This window comes from Nicotiana tabacum, chromosome 5 (genome assembly GCF_000715075.1).
Source record: "Nicotiana tabacum cultivar K326 chromosome 5, ASM71507v2, whole genome shotgun sequence".
In the NCBI taxonomy this organism is placed as follows: domain Eukaryota; kingdom Viridiplantae; phylum Streptophyta; class Magnoliopsida; order Solanales; family Solanaceae; genus Nicotiana; species Nicotiana tabacum.
The window spans coordinates 142,606,585-142,634,405 of NC_134084.1; the positions used below are offsets into that span (position 1 = coordinate 142,606,585).

Genomic DNA, 27,821 nt, shown 5'->3' on the forward strand with positions numbered 1-27,821 from the left:
GCAACCAAATATCAATCAAAACACAAGCAGAAACACCCCTAGAATTCAGTAATCAAGAAAAACTCGAAAATACAACTCCACAGTTAAAGCTGAAGCTCTTTTCAGTTTCAATGGGATAGCACTAGTTGAACTAGAATAACTTTTAAAACTCTCTTCCAGTTTTTCAGAATGTTCAACACCCTTAAGATTTCCAGAATGTTCTCTTTTTTTTAACTGTGTCCAGCTCCTCTCCTTTATAGCCAAACTTTTTTTTAACCTTTTAGCTCTTAGGAGCATTCAGCTAATTAAGAGAGTGTTTCTGCCCATGATATTCCCTAACAACCACTACTACATGTTTTTCTCTTTTTTAATCCAAGGTTATGGGTGACTTAACTTATTTAATCAACTTCCCATGCCATTAAGCCTTGTTCCCCACTATTACTAAACAATTCATTAGTTTATTGGTACTTTAGTACCCTACTGACAACCATTCAAACTAAAGTATTTTTCAAGTTTTGACACCCCAAATTACCCCTGTGATGCCCTGAACAACTATTCTACCTCAAACCCCTGCGACCACATCAGCTATAACCAATTCTTAAATAAGAAACCTAATCACTGATTAACCTAAATTAATCCTTAATTAATGACTGAAAACAAATGAACTGACTCTAAACCAATAAACACATCAACTATAACCAATTCAAACTTATCAGAATCAGTTAACGAATCAAGTTAGAAACTTAGTTTAGATCAAATATCATCAGAATGAAACCAATGATTACGGGCAACATATATTTAACTATTAAGTTCAGGTTGATTCACACAGATACAGTGAATAAGCAAACCAATTCTAACCTAAACAAGAACAAATGAACACTGAACGAAACAAACTGAACTCATATGAAAAAACATGGTGAAAAATAATGAGAAAGGGAAATTGGAACAATTTGAAACAAATGATACCAACAGGCTTATTTCAACACAAAATTAGAACAGAAAAGAAACAGGAGGGTAAACCTACTGGAATGAACCAAAAATTAAACTATTATCATGCTAATCTAACATTCAAGCATAACAGACTAATCGACGACACTTATTCAATCGATTACACAAATTATAACATATAACAATCGACAACAAACAGAAGCAATGATAAAATTGAACCAAATAAAAGGTCTGATGGAGAAAGAAAAGAGTAATTGATAAAAGACGAATTTGAACTCATCTTAAACAAACAAACAACAAAACATGAAAAACAAAAAGAGAAACAGAAGAAATACCTCCGAACTCAGACCTATCTCTCACTCGCTCTGCTCGTAACTCCGACTTGAGCCTTTTGGGGTAAAAACGGACTTTAATCGAGTGTTCTCAACTAAGAACACTCGACTAAAGTCGATTAGAACCCCCAATTTTTCCTCGGACTGCCTCTAGGTTTGGTGTTAGGGTTTGTTTGTTCGATTTGGGATTTGAATAGTTCCGATGAGATTCGAACGAAACTGGGGTGTGATTTGGGACTAGGGAGGTCTAGTGGTCAACGGGTGTAAGTTTGGGGCGATTGGGTAAACTAGGCTTTTTTGGTCGGATTTTTCGATCTAAGATTCGAAGAGCTCTGTCATGATTCAAGGTTAAAGGGGTATGGATTCGGAAAGAGGAAGGCATAGAGGTTCAGCGGTGTTATTTGGGTGGCCGGCGGCGTCGTTGCCGCCGGGTTTCAGGTGAAGGTGTGGGGTGGCGGCTCTAGGGTTTCGAGGGGTCGTTTGGTCTGTGGTTTGGGAGACAAAGAAGAGGGGTCGGGAAATGAGGGAGGGTAAGGGGTTTAGGAGTTTGGTATATTGAGATGATGAGATTAATATGGTCCATTGGATCAATGAAGATTGACGGTTAGGATCAAGGAGATTAACCAATATGGCATCGTTTGGTTTAAGTAGGGGGTCGGTTTGAACCGGGTAACGGGTCGGGCTAGGGAATGGGTAAGGGAGACGACTTTTGAGCCGTTGGATCATGCAGGATCAACGGCTGTGATTGATTGCCGTTGAAACGACATCGTTTGAACGTCTGTGAGATTTGGACCGGTCTGGGCATCTATTTGGGCCTGATTTTGATTTTAAAAAGTCGACCCAGTTCCAAATTTATTCTTTATTCTTTATTTCTTCCTTTTCTTTTATTTTCCTTTTTAATTCCTATTTTACAAACAAAATCCTAGTTTAAATCAAAAACCAAAATTAGCTAAAAAAATATACTAATTGACTCTTAATAATAAGTAAAATCTAAAATCAAACACTAATTAAAACACGATCACATAATCGGACATTAAATGCTAAAAATGCAAAAAATACACATTTTTGTGATTTTCATTAATTCCTGATTGTAAAATTAAATCCTAAATGCACATGCAACACCTATTTTTGTATCTTTCTTAATTAAAGTAGAAATAAACATGCACAGACAAAAATACAAATAAATCACAAACAACACAAAACTATTTTATTTTGAATTTTTGGGAGTAGTTCTCGTAGGGCAAAAATTACGTGCTCACAGTCGCTATTCGATCTAGGTCGAACTCTTTTCTTTTTGGTGAAAGCCCTTAGCCTTAAGGGTGTTATTTCGAACTTTCGTCGAAATATCAACCGGTCATCGTTCGATCGAGGTCGAACTCTTTTCTTTGGCGAAGGCCCTTGGCCTTGAGGGTGTTATTTCAAGCTTTTGTCGAAATACTAACCTGTCATCGTTCGATCGAGGTCGAACTCTTTTCTTTTTTGGCGAAGGCCCTTACCCCTTAAGGGTGTTATTTCGAACTTTCGTCGAAATATTAACTCGTCGTTGTTCGATCGAGGTCGAACTCTTCTTTTTGGCGAAGGCCTTTAGCCTTAAGGGAGTTATTTCGAACTTTCGTCGAAATATTAATCCATCGTCGTTCGATCGAGGTCGAACACTTTTCTTTTTGGCGAAGGCCCTTAGCCTTAAGGGTGTTATTTCGAACTTTCGTCGAAATATTAACCCGTTGTCGTTCGATCGAGGTCGAACTCTTTTCTTTTTGGCTAAGGCCCTTAGCCTTAAGGGTGTTATTTCGAACTTTCGTCGAAATATTAATCCTTCGTCGTTCGATCGAGGTCGAACTCTTTTCTTTTTGGCGAAAGCCCTAAGCCTTAAGGGTGTTATTTCGAACTTTCGTCTGGTGAGTCCCGTTTTTTTTAGAGAGTTAGATCGTCAAGTGGACGATATTTCGGTTGTTTTACAGTAATTTCTCAATTTTTAGTTGAGATGTTTCTTCGCTCGCTTGCCCGCGCGGCGCTCGCGTTCCTGTTTCAGTGAACATCAAAAGGTGGGCCAACATGATATTCCCCTTCCCCCGATTCGAGGAGTTGATGGATGAAGGTGAAACCGTAGCGTTGCTCGTTTGGTATTTCGATGGCTGATGGGGCGGTGGCTTCTGAATTCGGCAACTGTATTCAGCTCTCTTTCCCCTCCTTTTTCGTGCCTTGGTCCTGCGCGGTTTTGGGCTTGCTTTGGCTGGTTCCTGGGCTGCCCGGGGTGCGGGGGATGATGTTGGTTGTAGCTTCCGTTTGCATGTAGCATCATGATCTAGGTTGACATATGAGGTTTACTTACCGCTCTTTTGGTGGGTGATCATGTTTACGATTTTTTATCTGGAAGAGACTAGGAAATTTCACTAAGAAATCTCCACAGACGGCGCCAAATTGTTTGACCAAAAGATATCAAAACCTTTTTGATTAAATCAATTAATGAAGATAAAGAACTAAATCTTAGTCACACATAATTAAAAGTAAAAAAGTTCCAAAATTCGTCCATTAGTGGAGGTGGCAGAAATCCGTTTTATTTTTTAAGAAATCCAGCTTGTCATATCTATGTTATTCATTTGGGCAAATAACACATAATTTGATGGCTTTAACGAGATAAAATGGTTGTGTGACTTTATTCAAACGAGACATGTAAAGTTTAATGATTTTGGTGAGACATAAAATAATTCTATGACTTTGTTGATATACGCGTAAAGTTTAGCGACCATTCATGAAACTAATTAAAAAAGCAATGACTATCTAAAAACTTATATTTTTCTAATCCACTAGGCTTTTAGGAGGTTAATTTTTCTACATGGAGTTATCCGAAGATTGTCTCTTAAAATATAATGTTGTATGTTAAGTTATATTTATCTAATTCGCTAGGCTTTTAGGATGTCAATTTTTCTACATGGAGTTATTCGATGATTGTAATTATTATGGTAAGTTAACATGTGTATTAGTTAATAATTTGTAGATTTTTATATGATGTGAATTTTTTAATTAAACAAGTCAAAATATTTTTTTTGTGCTTATAAAATTACAATATGAAATATTAAAATAAAAATGTAAAATCATACTATAAATTTTAAACATATAAATTTGTCATTCTTTCTAAACTGATTAAAAAGGGAAAAAAAATGGTCACTTTAAATTAAAAAGATGAAGTGTTGTATTTATTAGTATTAAATAAAAAAGAAACTTTTAATAAAACTTGAACAATAATCAACGACGTCACAATCACTTACCCACCATTCACCAACTCCGACGCTATTAATATATAAAGAGTTTGATGCCTAAAGCCGAAATTGCACCTACCTTAAGATCTGAACCTCCATTTTCAACAACAAAACAAATTCACAGAAATATCAAAAAATGGATTTTGAGGGTATTCTTTTGGGTATGGGCAATCCATTGCTCGATATCTCTGCTGTTATCGATCAAGATTTCCTCAACAAGTAATGTTTTCACATCCTTCTTTCCCATTTTCAGCTAATTTCCTATACAAAAATCGTTCAGTTTCCTAATTGTTAGTTGATTTAATTTCATAGATCTGGTAAATGCTAGTAGATGTTTATTACATATTTGCTACTTATTGCTTAAATTTTTGGATCTTGGATTGGGTTAATGCATTTGCTTTATATGGAGCTTTGGATTATTTTTTTTGTATGAGATTTAGAAGTTAAATTCTTATTTGAATGATATGGTTTTTAACTCAGGTACGACATTAAGCCGAACAATGCAATTCTTGCTGAGGAAAAGCACTTGTCTATGTAAGTTATTTCCTTTCATCTTAGTTCTACGTGTGTATCCACATTCCCTAGCTTAGCAGATTGCATTTGCAGTTTGCACTAGTTAGTTTCTTTTTTGTTCCTTTTTCTAAGTTTGCGCCTCTAATTAGGTTATTCGTCATTGAATTGATATATAAATATCTGGCCGGTTAGCTTAGCTCAGCTGACTGGATTAGGTGGCAGCTAGCTTCAGTGTCATTTGGGTACCATTATCGGGTTATCAGGGTCATTATTAATTTATTTAAGATTGAAAAGTATTTGCAATTTGATTCAGGCAATGAGGAGGTTATTCGTAATTATTCTTTGAATAGATTGATTATAATATTTCTTGCAGTTATTCCTGATTTCATTTGTTAAATGGTAAATGAAGTGCCTCGTTGCTTATCCGTGCTGAATGATTCTTAAACAAGTAGTTTTCTATGAGCTAAAAATATTTCACTGCCACTTGAAAAGCCTATTTTGGGTGGATCTTTGTTCAATTTATTTCCTACTGAAATATGAAGTCAATTTGGAAGTCATAATTTGTATTTCCTAGTATTGTTATGGAATATGCAATACAAATGGTTTAAGCCATATTATCCTGGGAAACTGAGAAATGGTGCCATGATTTCCTGAGGATTCACTATAAATTGGAAATGTTAGCATTTCTTTGTTTCATTTCTAGATAGGCTTATTGCTTTCTTAAGTGCATGGCTTGTTGCGATAAACTCTCATTCAAAAGAGTCTTGTATAGATACTTTTCTGGTTATAGTTAATTAAATAATGAGCCTATTATTTTTCTGATATTAAAGGTGAAATGTTTGCCTTGTTGTATAGTTTTATGTTTGGAATACAAATACAAAGAGAGAGTAGTCACTAGAACTTATTATGCTGAAGAAAATAGTTGCATCTTTTGTCTTGACGAAGCTTGTTCATGCAAAATGCTGATAAGGAATTTTATGATGTAGGTATGACGAAATGACATCCAAATTTAATGTCGAATACATTGCTGGAGGTAAATTGCCATCACTTGATACCTTATTTAACAACATCTTTGTTGAATGATATTTGCATTGAAGATACCACGGCAACCTGAACACATTTGTCTTTTCATTCTGAATTGCAGGTGCAACTCAAAATTCAATCAGAGTAGCTCAGGTGTGTTATCACTTTTGTTTTTCCTTGGTTCTTGCAATCTTACATGACCTATTTAGTCCAGTATAATAACTTTCCATTTTCACTTGCAGTGGATGCTTCAAATTCCAGGTGCAACAAGTTACATGGGCTCTATTGGGAAGGACAAGTATGGGGAGGAAATGAAGAAAAATGCGAAAGATGCTGGTATCAATGTAGATTCTTTGTCTCTAATCTTCTCCTTTTTTGGCCTTTTTTTTTTGTAGGGGGGGGGGGGGATGTTATTAAGAGAGGCTTTAATTTCATATGGTTTCTACACATGGGTGCATTTTAGGTTCACTACTATGAGGATGAGAGTCCAACGGGTACTTGTGCTGTCTGTGTGCTTGATGGCGAAAGGTTAGTCTAGAGCAATTTGCTTACTGTCTTACCTCCTTGCTGTTGTACAATTAAACTCGTAGCTTATTCTGGTTGAAAAGGAGAGCAAAGAAGAAAATATTATTTTTCATTTAGTAAAGGGTGAAAATATGACTTCTCAAGGTTTCAAATACTTCTTATGAGCTGACGATGTTTGGAAATTAATTTATCCAGGTCGCTTGTTGCAAACTTATCAGCTGCAAACTGCTACAAGGTTGACCATTTGAAAAAACCAGAGAACTGGGCTTTGGGTAGGAATCTTTGGTCCTGATGTTTATACGCGGAACTCTAATTTTCATGTTATATAAAACTTAATGTAAATTTTCATGTTATATAAAACTTTATGTAATGTGTCTGTACTCTGTATAGTGGAGAAGGCCAAGTACTATTACATTGCTGGATTTTTTCTCACTGTTTCTCCAGAATCTATTCAGCTTGTTGCTGAGCATGCAGCTGCCAAAAACAAGGTCTGACAGTTTGACAGTGTTTGTGTTTGAGTGCTTTTTGTAGAGTTAAATCAAACAATCACGTGAGTTTTCGCATTGTGCAGGTTTTCTCAATGAACCTTTCAGCACCATTTATCTGTGAGTTCTTCAAGGATCAACAGGAGAAAGTCTTGCCGTAAGGCCAATGCTCTTGCCTCTTTAATGCTACTTAAATGGAGAAGATACTGATTAGGGCTTGCATCTCTTGTTTTCAGGTATATGGACTTTGTCTTTGGTAATGAGACAGAAGCAAGAACCTTCTCTAGAGTTCATGGCTGGGAGGTAATGGGTGCTTAGATTAATTCCAGGTTTCTCAAAATTGACTCGGATTTGCGTTTTTAGCTAACTTATGCTCTAATATGACCAGACTGATAATGTTGAAGAAATAGCATTGAAGATCTCACAATGGCCAAAGGCATCAGGAACACACAAGAGAATCACTGTCATTACACAGGGTGCTGATCCAGTTGTTGTTGCTGAGGATGGGAAGGTGAAATTGTTCCCAGTTATTCCTTTGCCAAAAGAGAAACTTGTTGACACCAACGGTGCTGGTATGTGGTTTATGCTAGTTTTGCTTGTTTCTATTGCAATAGAGTTAAAATACCAATTCATTTAGTGGCAACTATAATTTGATCCGATTGACTAGTACTCTTCTTTGAATTCTGTCATATTTGCCTCTGTCTGATAAAGTTGCACCCTTTAAAGCATTTAATAAGTTTCGAGTCTTTTGCATAGGAAATTCAAAACCAAAGCTGGTAGGAACCAGAATTGTAAAATTTTGAACTATTAAAGATTCTTTGCTACTTTCTTGATTAAGTAGATCTCTTTGCAACTATTGGTAACATTGTTCCTCTCCTTTTGTTTCTGAAATATTACATCTTTCAGAGAAGTTTTTACAAGTTTTTGGAAATTAAGTAGGACGGTAAATTTTTGTAAATCTTAAATATGTTCACAAAATTTACAGAATGTTGCACTTCCTAGCTGTTCAGACTCCACTTGTGGGATTATACTAGGTTGTTGTTGTGACACTTCCTAGCTGCCTCTAGTTACCTTCTAGATTTTCTTCTCTAAAGTTAAATTAACTTATTGGTCGAACTGTTTCATGTGATGATAAATTGCATTAAAAAATTTCCTTGTGTGCGCCCTGTTTTACAGTACTTCTGCTTGGTAAACGAATCATGAATACCCAAGAAATTATATATTATTTCTGTGTACACTTTTGTAGGTGATGCATTTGTGGGAGGATTCCTTGCACAGTTAGTCCAAGGAAAACCTATTGCAGATTGTGTCAAAGCAGGGTGTTATGCATCGAATGTCATCATCCAAAGGTCTGGTTGTACATACCCTGAGAAGCCCGATTTTGAATGAGGGATTTTCCTCTTGTGGGCTTTCCATGTTCTTCTGTTAAGAAGAAACCTATTCTGGTTCTTATAGTATTTTTGATCTGGTTATGCCAATTGGTAATGGTATATCCACATCCCACTTCCCATCCCCCATATTGTTGTAAGGCATTTTAATTACCTTCTCTTCATCATTTGAGAATAACATTCTGTTGTAGTAATTCTATTTATTGCAATAAGGATGATTCTTTAGTTTTCATGCTAAGAAAGTGGTTCAGGCTAATACTCTTGGGGTTACCGGCAGTAATCAGTGGCAAAGCTAGGAATTTTCTCAAGGGTGTTCAAACTTGAAATAAGTAAAAGAAATAATCCGACAAAGGGTGTTCAATACATGTTATGTACCTCTAAAATCTAATATTTCACCTATATAAACAATGTAATTTTCTGATAAAGGGTGGTCAGTTGACCACCCTAACCCAAGTGTGCCTTCGCCCCTGGGAGTAATCCTGGTATTAAATTTGGGATTGCATTTATAATATTATTCAATATCGATATAAATCTTAAATCAGAACCTTGGTATTATCTATTCTATATAGAAGGTAAGATATAATCTTGGTTGTAACCCAGGATTATTATACTGGCAATAACTTTGTTTCCAACCAAAAGATCAAGATTGACAATGATATATTTACAACTCAGAGAGAGAAATAGGAGCTCAAATTCTGCAACCTTGGCTATCTCAGTCACCTCCAAGACCACCTCTCTTATTGCCCGGTTGACCAAGACGTAAAAATCAGCTTATTTTAAGAATGCTTTTTCGCGAAAGTATTTTTCTCAAAAGTACTTTTGATGAGAAAAGTTTGTATTTGGTTAATTAATTTGAAAAACACTTTTGAGTAGCAATGAGTGTCTGACCAAACTTTTAAAAACTGCTTTTAAGTGTATTTTTCTCAAAAGTGCTTTTGGAGGGAAGCTACTTTTTTTTGATTCTCCAAAACAACTTCCGCTTCTCCTCAAAAACATTATTTTTCTTCCGAAAGCTTGGCCAAACACTTCAACTTTGAAAAAAGGTATTTTTTCCGAAAAAAAGTGCTTCTAGGAGTGAAGAAGCTCGGCCAAACATGCTAATAGCCAGTTAGCCTTGCAATCTGGTTCTCACTAGATACTAGGGTCATTTGGTTGGTGGGATAAAGGATAATAATTTCGGGATTAGATGCAGGATTATTTTATTGTGTTTGGTTGAATTTTTGAATTTGGGATTAGCAATCTAGGGATTAATTCAAGTATAATTTTCCTTCCACTGTGCCCAATTCAAGTATAATTTTCATTGTTGAGAATTCTACATCAGGACTGGTTTATCATGTACTATGCTTATAGGCCGGTAAAAGAGAGATCCCACAAAATACTACATTTATTAATGAGATTTTTACATATCTATACCATATCTGAAACCTTATTACTAAAACTGTGCATATTTCTATTATTATCCTCCATGTTTATATTTTTCCTACAAAATTTATACCATTCATTAAATACCCAATATTAAGAGCTGATTCCTTCCAAATTAGGCACCTACAAATCTGGGATAAATATTTGAATAGCTTATTCCTTCCAAATTAGGCGCCTAAAAATTTGGGACTAAATATCTTTTCATATTCACATCATATTTGTTTCCTTATGTGATATAGGAAGGTAAAAATTCCTAAAATAAAAAAAACTTTAAAGGTAATCCAGTCACTAAAGTCTTAATTCGGTCATTATTCTTCAGTTACGGATGAATAAAATAATATATTGTAAAGGACCAAAATGGAAACTTCATAATGGCCATATAAATGCATTAACGTATATAACACACAATTGTAGTGACGTGTTATCCTTAATTATTGTATAAAATAGTTCTTTTCAGTACAAATCCTTATCTACAAATTTTTAACAAATAAACTACAAATCAGTTTAAGTATTGTATAAAGTTGTATTATTTTTAAGGGTATCTATAAAATTACTACATTTATACTACAATTAAACTATAATCTATGTTGAAAAAAAATATTGACTACAAAATTTTCTCTGTATTTTTTGTGAAGAAGAAGGAAGAGAAGATGAAGTCTGATTTTATGTTAATATCTACAAAATTCCTACATTTATCTACAAATAAACTATAAATTAGTTTAAGTATGTATAAAGCAGTATTGTTTTTAAGGGTATCTATAAAATTACTACATTTATACTACAATTAAACTACGATCTATGTTGACTACAAAATTTCTATTCATCTACAAAATTCCTACAAATCAGTTTTAGTATTGTATAAAGCTGTATTGTTTTTAAGGATATCTACAAAATTACTACATTTATACTACAATTAAACTACAATCTATGTTGAAAAAAAATATTGACTACAAAATTTCTTTAAAAAAAACTACAAAATTTCTTTCAAGAAAACAAGAAATGTAGCTGTGGCCAATTCCAACTTGAAGAACTTTCATGTGTAAATTGTTTCCAGATTGTAGTTATAATGTAGGTTAAATGTAGTTAATTTGTAGTTTTTGTAAAATTTTGCAGACAATTTGCAGATTAATTGTGGATGTCACATTTCTACAATTGGCTCTTCATCTATAAAATTTCTACAAAAAACTACAAATAAAAGCTGCCAAAAAAGCAATTCATATAATTCCAATCAAGAAATATGAGAAGAAGTTTAGAAGTGATTTAATATCACGTCTTTTTCCATTAATTGGATCGACACTAATATATCGCTCATGCTGTTTTATGACAAATAAACCAACCTTCCTCTGTATTTTTTGAGAAGAAGAAAGAATGTAGAAGAGAAAGAAATGGGAAGGGGAAAACGACGCTCGTCAGATCTTACGAATAAATTGTTTCTATTTTTATATGAACGAAAAAAGTCAGAAGGGAAAGTTGGAAATCTTCAGATCTCTCTCTATGGATGAACTCAAAGTGAAAACCAGAAGGAGAAAAATAAAAAACCACCCTAGCTCCCAAGATAACAGTCGTTCCCACATGAAAACAAAAATCAAACGAATCCTTTCTTCTTCGAAAAACAGAGGCGTTTCAGTTAGATTTGAATTCCGTTAAATCCGTTTGAGGTCGTCGAGTCCAGGGGAGAGAGAAACGTGAGAGGTATGGGGGTGGGAGGAGAGAGAGGCGAGTAAACGAAAATGGGAGAATATACGCTCCTAAATTAACGCCTAATATAAATAAAGCATTAATTATGCCCATAATTTGAATTATGGTATAGAAATGATAATTTAGTATGCTTAAATATAATAAACACAAACCTTAAACATTGAGGGTAATAAGATTTCATATATGGTATAGATAGGTAAAAATCCCTTTATTAATCCAGTTGGATCTTTGCGAAAGGGCTCTATTGCTTGGGAAAAAAGTCTTGCATTGGATCTGAATGACCCTCTTATTCCTTTTGTATTTTTGGCCTTGGGCTTTCAACCTCATTAATTTAGCGTATGGATGATTTATGGCTATACAAATATTTAGTATGTCTTTTTTAAACCATAAATTTCAAATGTTATTATTATTTTCTTAAATATCATACTCAGTCAAACACCACGTCATAAATTGAGACGGAGAAAGTATAGGCTTTTAGGTGAGCATTGTAAAGCATGTGACGAGTGTAAAGTGGGTTTCCTTTCTATATTTTCTATGTTGGGGGAAGAAAATGGAAAAATCAAATAAACTGATATCGTTGCTTGAAAAAGAATGAAGATTGGTATTTTGAATGAGGGTAATAGAAAATTCAATAAACAAATGATCAGTTGAGTACATGAAAGCAATAAATTAAGTTCACCTATGGTCATCGAACGTTCTCCACTATTAAAGTAAAGCAATAAATTATTTTTCAAGTAACTAAACGTTACTCGTTATAAATCTACAATAGTAAAGGCCAAAAACTATATTTATCGCATTAACGTAAATGAACTATGTGTAAATTGCGGTTAAATTTCTGGCTCTGGACAATCATTGATATGTTGGTTGCTACTTCTACTTGTTGTATTTGTAAATAATAATTCTGGAAAAAAGAAAGTTAGCGAATAAACGTAAATATAAACGAAACAATAATTAATTCCATCCCACTAAATTCACAGTGTTTCCTTAAGGAATTTAATCTCCTCCTAGTACCCAAGGTTATGGATTATTTTCTCCCAGGATAGAACGAATTACACACTGGTATAGCGGTACTTCAAACCCCAGTGTTTCAGCAAACACAAAGTTCGGCAGCAAATCACACTTATGATTGCTTTGTTTGTAGTTAAAAAAAACAATGCAGAACAAAGGTGAAGAACTCAAAAGTCGAATGGAAATTCTGAGAGGAAGGAATGCAATTTATAGCCGATGTTGAGTTCTTACTGAAGAGGATATCAACGACAGCCAAGCTCTCAATTTCGTTTCTGCCTGTGCCTTCTCCTAACAGCTCTTATACCGTTTTTCAGTTCATTTTGTGTTGTGTGTCCTTGCTCTAACAGCTACTGCACATATTTATAGTGCAGTCAGCTATTAAGAGAATGACCAGCCACCACTCATGGTGGAGCAATCACTTGCTATTATGGAGCAAACATTTGGCCATGGTGGGAGACGCATTAGGCTGCAGGAACAAATCCACGGATTGGAACATATCCGTTACAAATACGGATAATATTACGTTAATATTTACTATTAACAAATAAATTTGGTCCAAAAAATTAATCAATCAATCGATCATTTGACCAAATCCGAATCCGAAGCCAAAGCCGTTGCCGAAGCCGAGCCGAGCCGAACGAGCGACGACAACGGTGCGAGGCTTGCCTTCTTCATAACTCTTTAAGAGCCACAAGAAGAGCAATTGTATTTATACCCACCAAAATCCTTTTCCTCTTCCAATATGGGACAATGTTTCAAGAGAGGGCAACTTAAAATTTTACTCAAAATTTTCATTTTCCCTCCATTTCCCATTCACCCTCTTTTTAAGACTTTTCCATCTTAAAATCCTCAACAACCCCCACATGAATGGGGAATGGCTATATCACGGAAGTATGCATGAAAAACTTGTGTGATTTGCAAGCAAGGATTAATTGCATCTGGATAAGTAGGTTTCCTTTTGAACTTTCCGTAGTGAACTTATGTCGGATATACTCGGTCAATCGGTAGATTTGATATCTTTGAACCGTCGAACTTTAGTGTATACCTAGACAACCATAAGTCACACAATCAACCCTTAACCGTCTTTGGTTCTCATTGTTGTGTTCGTTTCAGCCATGAACACCGGCATGTTTCATAAGTGCGTAGAGAATTGGCCTTGCAAAATTCTCCTTGAAGCGGCTAACACTTCACACTTACATAGGTGATTCCTAAATGTGTCATCCCGTAGATACACTATTTGATATACCCTGTATCAAATTTAGAAATCATTAAAAAGGCTTAATGCTTTATCCTTGGTACTGAACATTGTCTCATCACGAGAATGGACCAAAATTTTTGTTGACAATGTTGAACCGTCATTAATGACTTTGTTTGATCTCCTTGAACCTAGATCTTCGGATCTCCAGTCTTCTAGGTAGAGTTACCGCCATAATGACTTGTTCTCGGCCATAGTCCCATTCCCCTCGATGATTTCTCAACTACCTCTCTAGTTAGGCCTTTTGTAAGTGGATCCGACACATTATCACTTGACTTTACATAGTCAATCGTGATAATTCCTCTAGAGAGTAGTTGCCTAACGGTTTTATGTCTTCGTCGTATATGACGAGATTTACCATTATTCATAACGCTCCCAGCCCTTCCAATTGCCGCTTGGCTATCGCAATGTATGCATATTGGTGTCAACGGTTTGGGCCAGAATGGAATGTCTTCCAAGAAATTTCGGAGCTATTCAGCTTCTTCACTGGCTTTATCTATGGCTATGGACTCAACCTTCATTGTAGAGCGAGCAATACAAGTTTGTTTGGACGAATTCCAAGATACTGCTCCTCCACCAATAATGAATACATATCCACTTGTGGACTTCGAGTCAGTTGAATCGGTGATCCAATTTGCATCATAATATCCTTCAATCACTGCACGATATTTACTATAGTGCAAATCAAAGTTTTGAGTATGTTCTAAATATCCCAAAACTTGTTTCATTGCCATCCAATGAGATTGACCTGGATTGCTCGTGTATCGACTCAGTTTACTTATAACACAAGCTATATCTGGTCGTGTACAATTCATGATGTACATTAAGTATCCCAACACACGAGCATAATCCAATTGTGATATGTTTTTGCCTTTGTTCTTTGCTAATGCAAGATTCACGTCAATTGGAGTCTTTGCAACTTTAAACCCTAAGTTCTTGAATTTTTCAAGTACTGTTTTAATATAATGAGATTGTGACAATGCCAGACCTTGAGGAGTCTTTTGGATCTTAATCCCCAGAATTAAATCCGCAACTCCCAAGTCCTTCATATTAAACTTGCTAGTTAGCATACGCTTAGTCGCATTTATGTTGGCAATGTCATTACTCATTATCAGCATATCATCCACATATAAATGACTATGCGATTTGGAACATTTTTATGTACACATATTTATCACTTTCATTTATCTTAAAATCATTTGACAACATTGTTTGGTCAAATTTTGCATGCCATTGTTTGGGTGTTTGTTTTAGTCCGTAGAGGGACTTAACAAGTTTACATACCTTCTTTTCTTTACCTGGAACCACAAACCCTTCAGATTGCTCCATGTAAATTTCTTCCTCCAAATCTCCATTTAAGAAGGCTGTCTTTACGTCCATTTGATGAATTTCAAGACCATAAACTGCAGCTATAGCTACTAGCATTCGTATGGACGTAATTCTCGTCATTGGAGAATATGTATCAAAGTAGTCAAGACCTTCTCGTTGTCTATACCCTTTGACAACAAGTCTTGCCTTAAATTTATCAATAGTGCCATCATCTTTCATTTTTCTTTTAAAAATACATTTACAACCCAAAGGTTTATTTCCAGGAGGAAGATCAACCAATTCCCATGTATGGTTATTCAATATGGATTCTATTTCACTATTGACTGCCTCTTTCCAGAACAATGATTCCGAAGAAGACATAGCTTCTTTAAATGTTCGAGGCTCATTTTCCAATAAGAAAGTCACAAAATCTGGTCCAAACGAAGTAGACGTTCTTTGACGTTTACTACGTCTTGGATCCTCCTGATTAAATGTACTTTCTTTTATTTTTTCCCGAGGTCATTTAGATCCTTCACCAATCGACTCATATTCCTTTTTATACTGATATATATTTTCAAAGAACTCAGCATTATCTGATTCTATAACCGTATTATTATGAATGTCGGGATTTTCTGATTTATGAACCAGAAATCGATATGCTTTACTATTGGTTGCATATCCTATGAAAACACAATCAACTGTTTTCGGTCCTATTTTTACCCTTTTAGGTTTAGGAACTTGCACTTTTGCCAAACACCCCCACACTTTTCAAATAATTCAAGTTTGGCTTCCTTCCTTTCCATTTTTCATATGGAATGGATTGTTTTTTGCAATGTGGTACTCGATTTAGTATCTGGTTAGCCGTAAGAACGACTTCCCCCCACAAGTTCGATGGCAAATCAGAACTTATCAACAATGCGTTCATCATCTTCTTTAATGAACGATTCTTTCTTTCCGCAATCCCATTGGATTGGGGCATGTAAGGGGCTGTTATTTGATGAATAATTCCATATTCTAGACATATTTCTTCAAAAGGAGATTCATATTCACCACCCCTATCACTTCTTATCATTTACACTTTCTTGTTAAGTTATGTTTCAACCTCATTTTTATATTTCCTGAATGTGTCTGTTGCTTCATCTTTACTATTAAGTAAGTAAACATAGCAATATCGAGTACTGTCATCAATAAAAGTTATGAAATACTTCTTTCCACCGCGAGATGGTATTGACTTCATGTCACAAATATCTGTGTGAATTAAGTCTAAAGGATTTGAATTCCTTTCAACCGACTTATAAAGATGTTTAACATACTTAGATTCCACACATATTTGACATTTTGATTTTTCGCATTCAAACTTAGGCAATACTTCCAAGTTAATCATTTTCCGCAAGGTTTTATAATTGACATGACCCAAACATTCATGCCATAAATCATTTGACTCAAGTAAGTAAGAAGAAGCTGAAGCTTTATTATTATTTTCGACAACTATTACATTTAGCTTGAAAAGGCCCTCAATAAGTTACCTTTTCCTACAAACATTTCATTCTTACTTATCACCACCTTGTCGGATACAAAAACGCACTTGAAACCGTGTTTTACAAGAAGTCTAGTAGAGACTAAGTTCTTCCTAATTTCGGGAACATGAAGGACATTGTTCAAAGTCATGACCTTGCCAGAAGTCATCTTGAGAAATATCTTCCCATATCCTTCAATTTTTGTTGTAGCAACATTTCCCATAGAACGCGTCTCTTCAGGTCCAGCAGAAGCATATGTAGAAAATGCTTCCCTCACAGCACAAACATGGCGAGTGGCTCCAGAATCAATCCACCACTCCTTAGAATTTCCTACCAGGTTGCATTCATAAAGCATAGCACACAAGTCATCAATATCTTCGTGATTTTCAACCATGTTTGCTTGACCTTCTTCTTGTCTTTCTTTGGAGCACGACACTCTACAGATCCGTGTCCAACTTTTCCACAGTTGTAGCAATTTCCATTGAATCGCTTCTTGCTTGGGTTATTTCTTGGCCCAGAAGCTTGCTTCTTCTTTCTCTTAATTTGAGAAGTAGCCTCAACAATATTTGCTCCCATTATTGTTAAGTTTCCACGGCCTTTCTTTTCAGCTGCTTTGTTGTCCTCTTCGATTCTTAACCGAACAATGAAATCTTCAAGGGACATCTCCTTTCGTTTGTATTTCAAATAGTTCTTGAAATCCTTCCACAAAGGAGCAGCTTCTCAATAATTGTTGCAACTTGGAATGCTTCATTGATGACAAGACCTTCAATAAAAATTCTGTTAGTAAAAATACTAAAATTTTTACTTTCAACATCAGTATTCATTTTATATATACCTTCAGCAAGTAGATCATGAATAATCACTTGCAATTCCTGGACTTGGGTAATAACAGACTTGCTATCTACCATTTTGTAGTCCAAAAACTTTGCGGTAACGAATTTCTTCATCCCGACATCTTTAGTTTTGTATTTTCTTTCAATCGTAATCCACAATTCTTTTGACGTCTCCACACTACTGTATACGTTATACCGATTATCCTCCAGTCCGCTAAGAATATAATTCTTGCACAAAAAGTCAGAATGCTTCCACGCCCCAATCACGAGAAAGCGTTCATTCTCTGGAGTTTCATCGGGCAGATCAGGAACATCTTCCTTGATGAACTTTTGTAGACATAACGTAGTCAAGTGGAAGAACATTTTCTGCTTCCAGCGCTTGTAATCAATCCCGGAAATTATTTCGGGTTTTTCTACCGGTGCCAAAGAATGACACAAACAAACTTTTAAAGTTGGAGAAAAAAAAATCACGTAGATTTTAATCTCCAACAAACTGCCACAAAGGCTTTAAAACTGGAGTAAAAAATCACATAGATTTTAATCTCTAACAAAACGCTATGAAGGCTTTAATCTCCAAAACAGTAAGTATAACACAAATACAGAAATAAAGATTAAATTCCTTAAGCTTGTTGGTTGCTACTTCTTATTACTTGTTGTATTTGTAAATAATAATTCTGGAGAAAAGAAAGTTAGCGAATAAACGTAAATATAAACAAAACAGTAATTAATTCGATCCCACTGAATTCACAGTGTTTCCTTAAGGAATTTAATCCCCTCCTAGTACCCAAGGTTATGGATTATTTCCTCCCAAGATAGAACGAATTACACACTGATATAGCGGTACTTCAAACCCCAGTGTTTCAGCAAACACAAAGTTCGGCAGCAAATCACACGTACGGTTGCTTTGTTTGTAGTTAAAAAAAATGCAGAACAAAGGTGGAGAACTCAGAAGTCGAATGAAAATTCTAAGATGAAGGAATGCAATTTATAGCCGATGTTGAGTTCTTACTGAAGAGGATATCAACGACAACCAAGCTCTCAATTTCGTTTCTGTCTGTGCCTTCTCCTAAGGCTTGCTTGTACCGTTTTTTTTCCAGTTCAGTTTTTTGTGTGTCCTTGCTCTAACAGCTACTGCACATATTTATAGTGCAGTCAACTATTAAGAGAATAACCAGCTACTACTCATGGTGGATCATGCACTAGGCTGTTATGGAAGAAGCACTTGGCCATGGTGGAAGGGGCACTTGCTCATGGAGCACTAGGCTGCTAATAGAACTGGTGGGACAGATATGCGGATTGGAACATATCCGTTACAAACACGGATTATATTACGTTAATATTTATTATTAACAAATAAATTTGGTCCAAAAAATTAATCAAACAATCGATCATTTGACCAAATCCGAATCCGAATCCGAAGCCAAAGCCGTAGCCGAGCGATGAAGCGAGGCTTGCCTTCTTCTTAACTCTTTAAGAGCTACAAGAAGAGCAATTGTATATATATACCCACCAAAATCCTTTTCCTCTTCCAATATGGGAAGATGTTTCAAGAGAGAGAAACTTAAAATTTTACTCAAAATTTTCATTTTCCCTCCATTTTTCATTCGCCCTATTTTTAAGTCTTTAACATCTTAAAATGCTCAACATGATAATCTGGATTCTTTTATGCAAAAAGGTTCAAAAAATCAGGGCAGCAAATGTACTCTGAAATGAATTTACTGGCTTTCTAGAAGTAAATTAAGCTTTTCATCTTCATAGGTAATGAATATATAAACAATTGGATGTTCTCTACAACATTATATTCTAAACTATGAGTTGATTGATCAAACATCATGAATGAAATTTAAGCACAACCTCTATGATTTTAACATCAAAAACAGATCGAGATGCGTCGATTTTTCGAAGATTTGGCACATCTTATGACACTAACAAAGATGTTTTCATCACAAGGAATCCATAATTTTGATTCAGAAGTAAAATCATAAATTTCTTGGGCTTGATCTAGCAATGCCTTGAAAAGTGGATGATTGAGCAAAGTAATTTTGATTACAAATCTTTTTTGGTATTTTCCTACATATACAACCAAGTGACCCCTTGGAACATCACTTGGGATAGTCTTCTCTTCTTGCAAAAATGGCCAGCATTTGTCACAATTTGCACAAGGTATGATTCTTTGACATGCCTTGAGAAATTTTCCATCCATTATTTGGATATTCCTTTAATTTGAACAGAATATAATATACAGAGAGGTAGTTGTTTTATGAAGTTAGAGAAGAGGAGAGATCATAGTTAGAGAAGGTATAATATAGTTGTTTTGTGGATATATATATATATATATATATATATATATATATAAGAGTTGAGGGATAGCCAATCTTTTGGGATCACTCAAAGGTCAACACTATTGAGTAACTGAAAGAAGCAAAGCACGTGTGATTGATACTACTTTAGAGTCGTTTGGTTTGAGTGAAAGAAAAGGCCAGGCCGGGTTACAAAATATTTTGTATTCATGTCAGCGTTGGGAGAAAGTTCGCACCCCAAGCTAAGGGTATAATTTGGACAACGTATCTTAATGTAAGCATTAGTGGCTATTTCCACGGCTCGAATCCGTGACCTATGGGTCATACCGAGACAATTTTACCATTGCTACAAGACTTGACTACATAAAATAATCTCAGTCACAAAATAATACATTCTTAGATTAGAGAACTAAAATAACTAATGTACTATTTGATTGGTCTTATAAGAAAAAATAATTTCGGCATAACTAACATAACAGTGGACTAGCGAGAATTTGTATATTACTTTATGCAAGATTAAAATAAGAATACATGTATGATTAGCAATACATGGATCAAAAATACCCTTAAAGTAATTAATTATCATAACATAAAATTTAATTTCAATATTATTCATTGCATAATGGCTATATTATTATTCACAACATAGCAACCCCTTTATCATTGTTTATTAATTGCTGAATAAAATATATGTTATATATATATACTTTTGTATAATTAGTATGTGAACCAAACAACCCCGAAGTGCTCTAGATGGCTTACACTTTAACAGTAGTACTTCTTGATACGATAGTGTACGAACATGCATTGATGAAGTGTATTGTGCATTTTTAAATTATGAAAATTCTGCACTAGCTCTTTATAATTTTATTTATCTTCTTTCTCATAGGCTAATTTCCTGTTCAGTAATCTGTTGAAAATTTTAATTTAGACCCCACAACCACAAGAATAAGATATATGAAAGAAGAAATGAGATAAGTTTCTTGGGCAAAGTGCAATGCCCATCTCCCACTTATAATTATTGTCATGCTATTACTTATCATAACATATGGATGTTTTGACGAGAGAGAGAAGAGTGGGAAGTGGGGGCTTGAAATCTTGAATTGAGTCATGTTCCTCTAAAATTTTAGGTTAATTTTTTAAGAAAGAAATTAACGGGAAATACGGTGGTTAATACTGGACATGCCAATAAAGTCTCGTGTTGATTGGCGATATACAATATTTTTTATATAAGGTGTAGGAATACTGAAGGGGAAGTAACGTTAAAATTGTCTCCTATGACCTATAAGTCACGAGTTCGAGCTTTAGAATCAACCACTAATGTTTTAAGTACGTTGCCTACATTATTACTCCTTTGTAGTTCGGCCCTTCATATTTCATACACCGAGTGACCCTTTAAAATGAAAGAATACTATAGTATGAAACTGTTTAGAAAAACTTCGTACGAACTTTTGATTCAAAACGAATAATATCATAAAAGTGTCTTTGGACTGGCTTAACCAGATGTGTAATGCACTCAGAAAAAAAACTAATTTTATTGAAAGGAAAAGGTTGAAAACTTTATGTGGTTAGTAATAATCCAATTAGTAGAGCACTAGATTATTAATTTGGATTAGTGGCACTGATAGTAGCAATTTCCATGTTAAAGATTAAGATTTAGGAAAACTTTCAATATCATTGACTCTTCAAACTTGTTTGCACGTCCAATTGTTTATTTAGTCGGTAATTTTTAATTCTAATTAACGTGATTATCCTTTCTATTTTTGCAGGACAACTCATTAAGCACTGCAAATGCGTACTGCCGTACAGTGGTAATCTTTATGTAGGCAAATCACTTTTCGGCAAGCACAAGATTTTAATTTATGCATATTTGGGACTTTTGATATCTAAGATTTTTTTAAGGTATTATCACGTTTGGTCCGCTTCAGAAACTATCTACATTTAGTAATTGAAAAGTGTATAAACTTTGTATATAATTTTTGTATATAACATACAGAATGTATATGTATACAAAAAAACGGCTATATAGTATCATTTTTTGCCCTTATTTTTTTTGTAAGTGTGTATTAAATACAAATGTTAACGGAGAAAGAGAAAAATCACTACAAAAAACTGGAATTAGCTACGAATTTCGTCACTAATCTGTCGCTAAATTGTAGCTAACAGAATTTCTTAATAATCTATCGTTAGTCCGTCGCTAAAAAGGATTAGCGACGAATTTTTTTTTTTTAATTATAAAATTTGTCCATCGCTAATTCTTATTTTTTTAATTGTGAATGCTAGCATTGTAGGCTGCAGTATTTTTTTTTTAATTATAAAATTTGTCCATCGCTAATTCTTATTTTTTTAATTGTGAATGCTAGCATTGTAGGCTGCAGTATTTGTGATGTACCTGCTTCCCGCTTCTGTTTTGTTCATATTGTTGCCAATGATGACAGTATAATAACGTCTGTTTTAGAATGGGTAAAAAAAAAAGGGCAGACTTTGAATGTTTGTTATATTTGAAGGTTTTCCACAATGGGAAAATAAAAGTAACGACTGACAAATTTTGTGGCTAAACAGGAAAAATCGTCTTTAATCCTATTTAGTGACACATTATCAAAAAAATTTATTAGCTATGAGCGATTTAGCGATAGATTAACGATGAAGTTCATAGCTAATTTTTTCTTTTAGTATATATTAGCCAAAAGGCAGATTGAAACACCAATGCTAGTTATGGAGAAACCAGATGAGCATAGGTTTTTACTCACCTCTGTATTGGGAAAATCGAGTTTACATATTAAAGTGATTTGAAGATGACGTGTCATGACACGAAGGCTGGTCAAAGAGTGATGATTAGCAAAGAGGCACGAGTTGCAATAGATTCGAGCAGAAAGTGCAAGTAGAGGCACGAGCAGTTATTCAAAAGACTCAACGCCCGTACCTATTTATACTCAAAAGTCAAGGAGAATGAATCTGACAGCATAAGAGAGTACATATACAATATTTAATAAGCAGTAAATACTAAAAACATTATAGAATCTGTATTAAATTACAATGATTATGTATCATAGCATTTAATGCCTTTAATTGTCTATAGTGGCCTAATTATAACAAAGGCAAAACGTATATCTTTAATATAGCTATAAAAATGAGAGAATGTATCATTTGTAAGGGCACGAAAGATCATCTGAATATACTGATTTACTTTGTTTTCTTCTGTCTATCTTATTGTTAGCAAAATCACTTTCCATTATTCAGTTTTGATTATCAGTAACCAGTGTTCTTCTAAATTAAAGCTTTGACTGAAATTCCACTTTTTGGTTCCGTTACAGGGAATCTGATAATCTACTCTTTCTTAGCCTAACCTTTTTTGTTGCATCAACTATGTCGAACATCAATAACAACACCCAAGGAAACCAACAACTCCAGGAGAATCCACAGGATGACCACATCCCAATCCCTTCTCCACAAAGCTCTCCTCAACGATCTCGAGAAGGCACTCCTGATAGATCTCATGGAAATGCTCAATTCGAAAATGATGAAGCTATCAATGAAGCTTTGCAAAAGCTAATCGCTCAACAGGTCAATAAAGCTCTTGAGGCCTTTGTCAGCCAATTACCCGTTGCACCACCAACACCCACTCCAAATATTAACACTTTGGAGAACCCTCATTCTGGGCTTGCTAATTCAGGTAGTGGTGGAATCCCCAGCGAGTCACGAGAAGGAGAACCAGGTAACTTAGTCAATTCTGATTTACAAAATTTAGTACTAACATTGCAGAAACAGCTCAAGGAGCAAAGTGACCACATAGAGCGAATACCTGGAGTACCGTCCGTAATCAAAATGATAGATATGGATAAATATTCACAACAACCTTGGAAGCCAAGTGCTGCTCCCCTCCCAATTCCAAAGAATTTAAAATGCCCGATATTCCAAAATACGATGGAACAACTTATCCACGAGACCACGTGACTGCATTCACAACAAGCGTAAAAGGCAACGACTTGACCAAATAAGAAATTGAATCGGTATTGGTCAAAAAATTCAGCGAAACACTCACTAAGGGAGCATTAACATGGTATTCTCTTTTACTTGAAAATTCCATAAATTCTTTTGCTGAGCTTGCAGATTCATTTATCAAAGCACACCCGGAAGCTCAAAAAGTCGAAAAAAGAATGGAAGATATTTTCAAAATCAAGCAAGGGGACTCATAATTGCTTAGGGAGTTCGTGGATAGCTTCCAGTATGAAAGAATGACGTTACCGCGCATACCTGACAATTGGGCAGCTATAGCCTTCACTAGTAATTTGAATGAAAAAAGCTCTGAAGCCACGAGGCGACTCAAGAAAAGTCTTTGTAAATTCCCAGCAACAACGTGGAATGACGTTTATAACAGGTACAACACAAAGCTAAGGATAGAAGAGGATATTATCTCACGATCTCAAAAAGAAGAAAAGGTGAGTCGAGACGGGCGAAAACCGAAAAAAGGTCCGGTAAAAACAGGTACGAACCATATATGGGTCCAGTAGAAAAAGATTCACGGTCAAAACAGGACCATCCAAGGTACGATCATAGGTCGAGGAATAGAGAGTCGGGCTCGTCATCAAGATTTGGGAAAGATCGAAACGAGCGAGAGTCACAGGATGATGATAGAAATTTGAAAGCAAGGTTTGGTGGTTATAATTTTAATGTAAGCACTTCCGAGCTCGTAGCTGTTTTAAGAAGCATGGGTGATAAGGTACGGTGGCCAAAAGAAATGAGACCGAACCCAAACAGGCGCAACCTTGATCATTGGTGCGAATTTCACAACTATCACGGGCATAAAACGACAGACTGTAGGTTGCTGCAAGGTGAAGTTGATCATCTATTAAAGCAAGGGTATCTCACTGAATTATTCAGTGAGAGAGGTAAGCAAGCATATATGAAGAATAGGCAGGAGCCGCCAAAACCACCTTCTCCCAAAAGGACTGTTAATGTGATAAGTGGAGGTGAAGACATCAATGGTGTGACGTACACATCAACCAATAAAGTGTCCAAAGTCACAATTATCCACGGAAGCGGGTGCGACATGTCTTAGAGGAAGAAAGCATTATGTTTGATGATGCAGACGGGGATGGCTTATTATCCCCACATAACGATGCACTGGTAATATCTTTACTTGTACATGATACAAATGTGAAATGTGTTTTGATTGATCCAGGTAGTTCCGTGAACATTATTTTGCTAAGAGTACTACGTGAGATGCAAGCCGAAGATAAATTAATACCAAAGGCGCATACTCTATATGGATTTGACAATTCCACCGTAGTAACTAAAGGGGAAGTAATACTTATAACATTCGCAAAAGGAGTTGTCAAGGATACAAAATTTCAGGTGGTAGATATGGAGATGACTTACAATATGATCCTTGGGAGACCATGGATCCATGAGATGGATGTCGTTCTGTCAACCTTGCACCAAGTTATTAAATTTCCATCACCATGGGGAATATGTTAAATCCATGGGGATCAACATACATCCAGAAGCATCAATTCTATAGCAGATTCAAGTACGGGAAATGAAGAAAAATAGCAATTACAGAATCCAGTTGAGGATATCACAACACAAACTTCAACCGAACAAGGACGAACAGACATGGACTCAAGGCCAGATGCCATTCAAGAACCAGAAGAAAATGAAAATATCAAAACAACGATTGAAGAACTGGAAGCTGTAATATTATTTGCACAATGGCCTGAAAGGAAAGTCTACGTAGGGGCCAATCTAAGCCAAGACATGAAAGGTAAGTTGATTGAATTTTTAAAAACTAATGTGGATTGTTTTGCCTGGTCCCTCTCTGATATGACAGGAATACCACCGGAGGTAATGACTCACAAATTAAATGAAGACCCATCGTATCTCCCTGTCAAACAAAAGAAGAGAAAGCAAGGAACTTTTAAAAATCAGGTGATTCAAGATGAGGTTCAAAAATTATTTAAGATTGGATCTATCCGTGAGGTAAAGTGTCCTAATTGGTTAGCCAATACTGTTGTGGTACCGAAGAAGAATGGTAAGTGGTGAGTTTGTGTAGATTACACAAACCTTAACAAAGTTTGTCCTAAAGATTCTTTTCCATTACCACATATAGATCAACTAATTGATGCTATTGCAGGACATAAATTGTTAAGTTTTTTAGATGCGTATTCAGGATACAATCAGATCAAAATGGATCCAATAGATGAAGAAAAAACTTCATTTATAACAGACAGGGGGACTTATTATTATAAAGTAATGTCTTTTGGTCTCAAAAATGCTGGTGCAACATATCAAAGACTAGTGACCAAAATGTTCCAAGAACATTTGGGAAAAATAATGGAGGTTTATATAGATGGCATGCTCGTTAAAACTCAACATTCAGGGGATCATATATCGCACTTGTCTGATAGTTTCAGTCTTGCGGAAATTCAATATGAAATTGAATTTGGAGAAATGTGCATTCGGTGTTGCATCAGGTAAGTTTTTGGGTTTTCATGTTTCTAACTATGGTATTGAAGTGAATCCCACACAGATTAAGGCCATTGAATAAATTCCTGACATGCTTACAAGTAGAAAAGAAGTGTAGAGGTTGACATGAAGAATTGCAGCCTTGGGGAGATTCATTTCTAAATCATCAGAAAAATGCTTTAAGTTCTTTCAGCTCTTAAAAAGCAAGATCAGTTCGAATGGACTGAGGAATGTCAGCAGGCACTCAAAATTTTGAAGGCATACCTGTCAAATCCGCCATTACTTGCAAAACCAAAGGCTGGGGAAAGATTGCTCATCTAGCTTGCTGTCTCAGAAGTAGCGGTAAGTGCTGTTTTAGTCCATGAAGACCAAGGTAAACAATCTCCGATCTATTATGTCAGCAAATCTTTATTAGATACGGAGACGCGGTATCCTCAGTTAGAAAATCTAGCACTTGCATTAATCATGACATATAGAAAATTAAGGCCTTATTTTCAATGTCATCCTATCATTGTAGTAACTGCTTATCCATTACGCAATATATTACATAAGCATGAGTTGTCAGGTAGGTTAGCCAAATGAGCTATAGAATTAAGTGAATATGACATCACATACCAGCCTAGAACCGCAATAAAATCTCAAGTGTTAGCAGATTTTGTGGCTGATTTTAGCCAAGGAATGCAATTGGAAGCAGAAAAAGAATTACAAGTGTTCAACGGCTCTAATCCGGGAATTTGGACCTTATTCGTTGATGGTTCCTCTAATGTGAAGGGTGCAGACTTGGGAATTGTTTTGGTACCACCTACGGGTGAAACCATTCGACAAGCCATTAAATGTCATTCTATAACTAACAATGAGGCAGAGTATGAAGTTGTGATTGCAGGTTTAGAACTAGCATGAGAACTCGGCATTAGTCAGATTCTGATCAAAAGCAATTCGCAGCTCGTAGTTAATTAAATGCTGGGGACTTATACGGCCAGGGAAGCACGGATGCAACAGTACTTAGAGAAGGTACGGGATCTGGTCAGGCAATTCCAAACTTGGAAAGTTATGCAAATATCAAGAGATGAAAATGTCGAGGCGGATGCCCTAGCCAATTTCGCATCTGCAGCAGACGTGGCAAGCAATAAAAATGCTTCTGTAATTCATTTGTTTCATTCAGTGCTCGATCCAGACAAAAATGAGGTAAATTTTAATAACTTAACCCGGGATTGGAGGAACGAGATTGGTGCTTTTTTGCAGTATGGAATCGTCTCTAATGACAAGAAACAAGCTCATGGGCTTCAGAAAAAGGCTGCTTGATATTGTTTAAAGCAAGGCAATCTTTATCAAAAAATATTCGGTGGACCCTTAGCAAGGTGCCTCGGGCCTTCACAGACGGGATATGTAATGAGAGAGATACACGAGGGACATTGTGGAAATCACGCCAGAGGAAGATCACTGGTAAGAAACATGATTAGGGAAGGTTATTACTGGCCTAAAATGGAAGAAAAAGCGGAAAATTTTGTGGCTAAATGTGATAAGTGCCAAAGATACGGTAATAACATGCATAGACCTGCGGA

General features: G+C 35.5%; 1 protein-coding gene across 1 annotated transcript; it reads left to right on the forward strand.

Annotated features, from left to right (window-relative positions):
- Positions 1–4,606: 4,606 nt before the first annotated feature.
- LOC107831395 (adenosine kinase 2) lies at positions 4,607–8,690 on the forward strand. The gene is made up of 12 exons (NM_001326260.1): positions 4,607–4,738; positions 5,000–5,053; positions 6,019–6,065; positions 6,177–6,208; positions 6,298–6,399; positions 6,519–6,583; positions 6,776–6,852; positions 6,971–7,068; positions 7,152–7,222; positions 7,302–7,368; positions 7,454–7,637; positions 8,312–8,690. Exons 1-12 carry the CDS (start codon positions 4,656–4,658, stop codon positions 8,452–8,454), a joined length of 1,023 nt encoding a protein of 340 aa, NP_001313189.1. The 5' UTR covers positions 4,607–4,655; the 3' UTR covers positions 8,455–8,690.
- Positions 8,691–27,821: the final 19,131 nt, after the last annotated feature.

Coding starts and splice junctions, on each gene's coding strand:
- LOC107831395 (NM_001326260.1), top strand. CDS start 4,656: ATGGATTTTGAGGGTATTCTTTTGGGTATGGGCAATCCATTGCTCGAT. Junction 6,400..6,518: donor CGAAAGATGCTGGTATCAAT/GTAGATTCTTTG, acceptor GGTGCATTTTAG/GTTCACTACTATGAGGATGA. Junction 7,223..7,301: donor CAACAGGAGAAAGTCTTGCC/GTAAGGCCAATG, acceptor TCTTGTTTTCAG/GTATATGGACTTTGTCTTTG.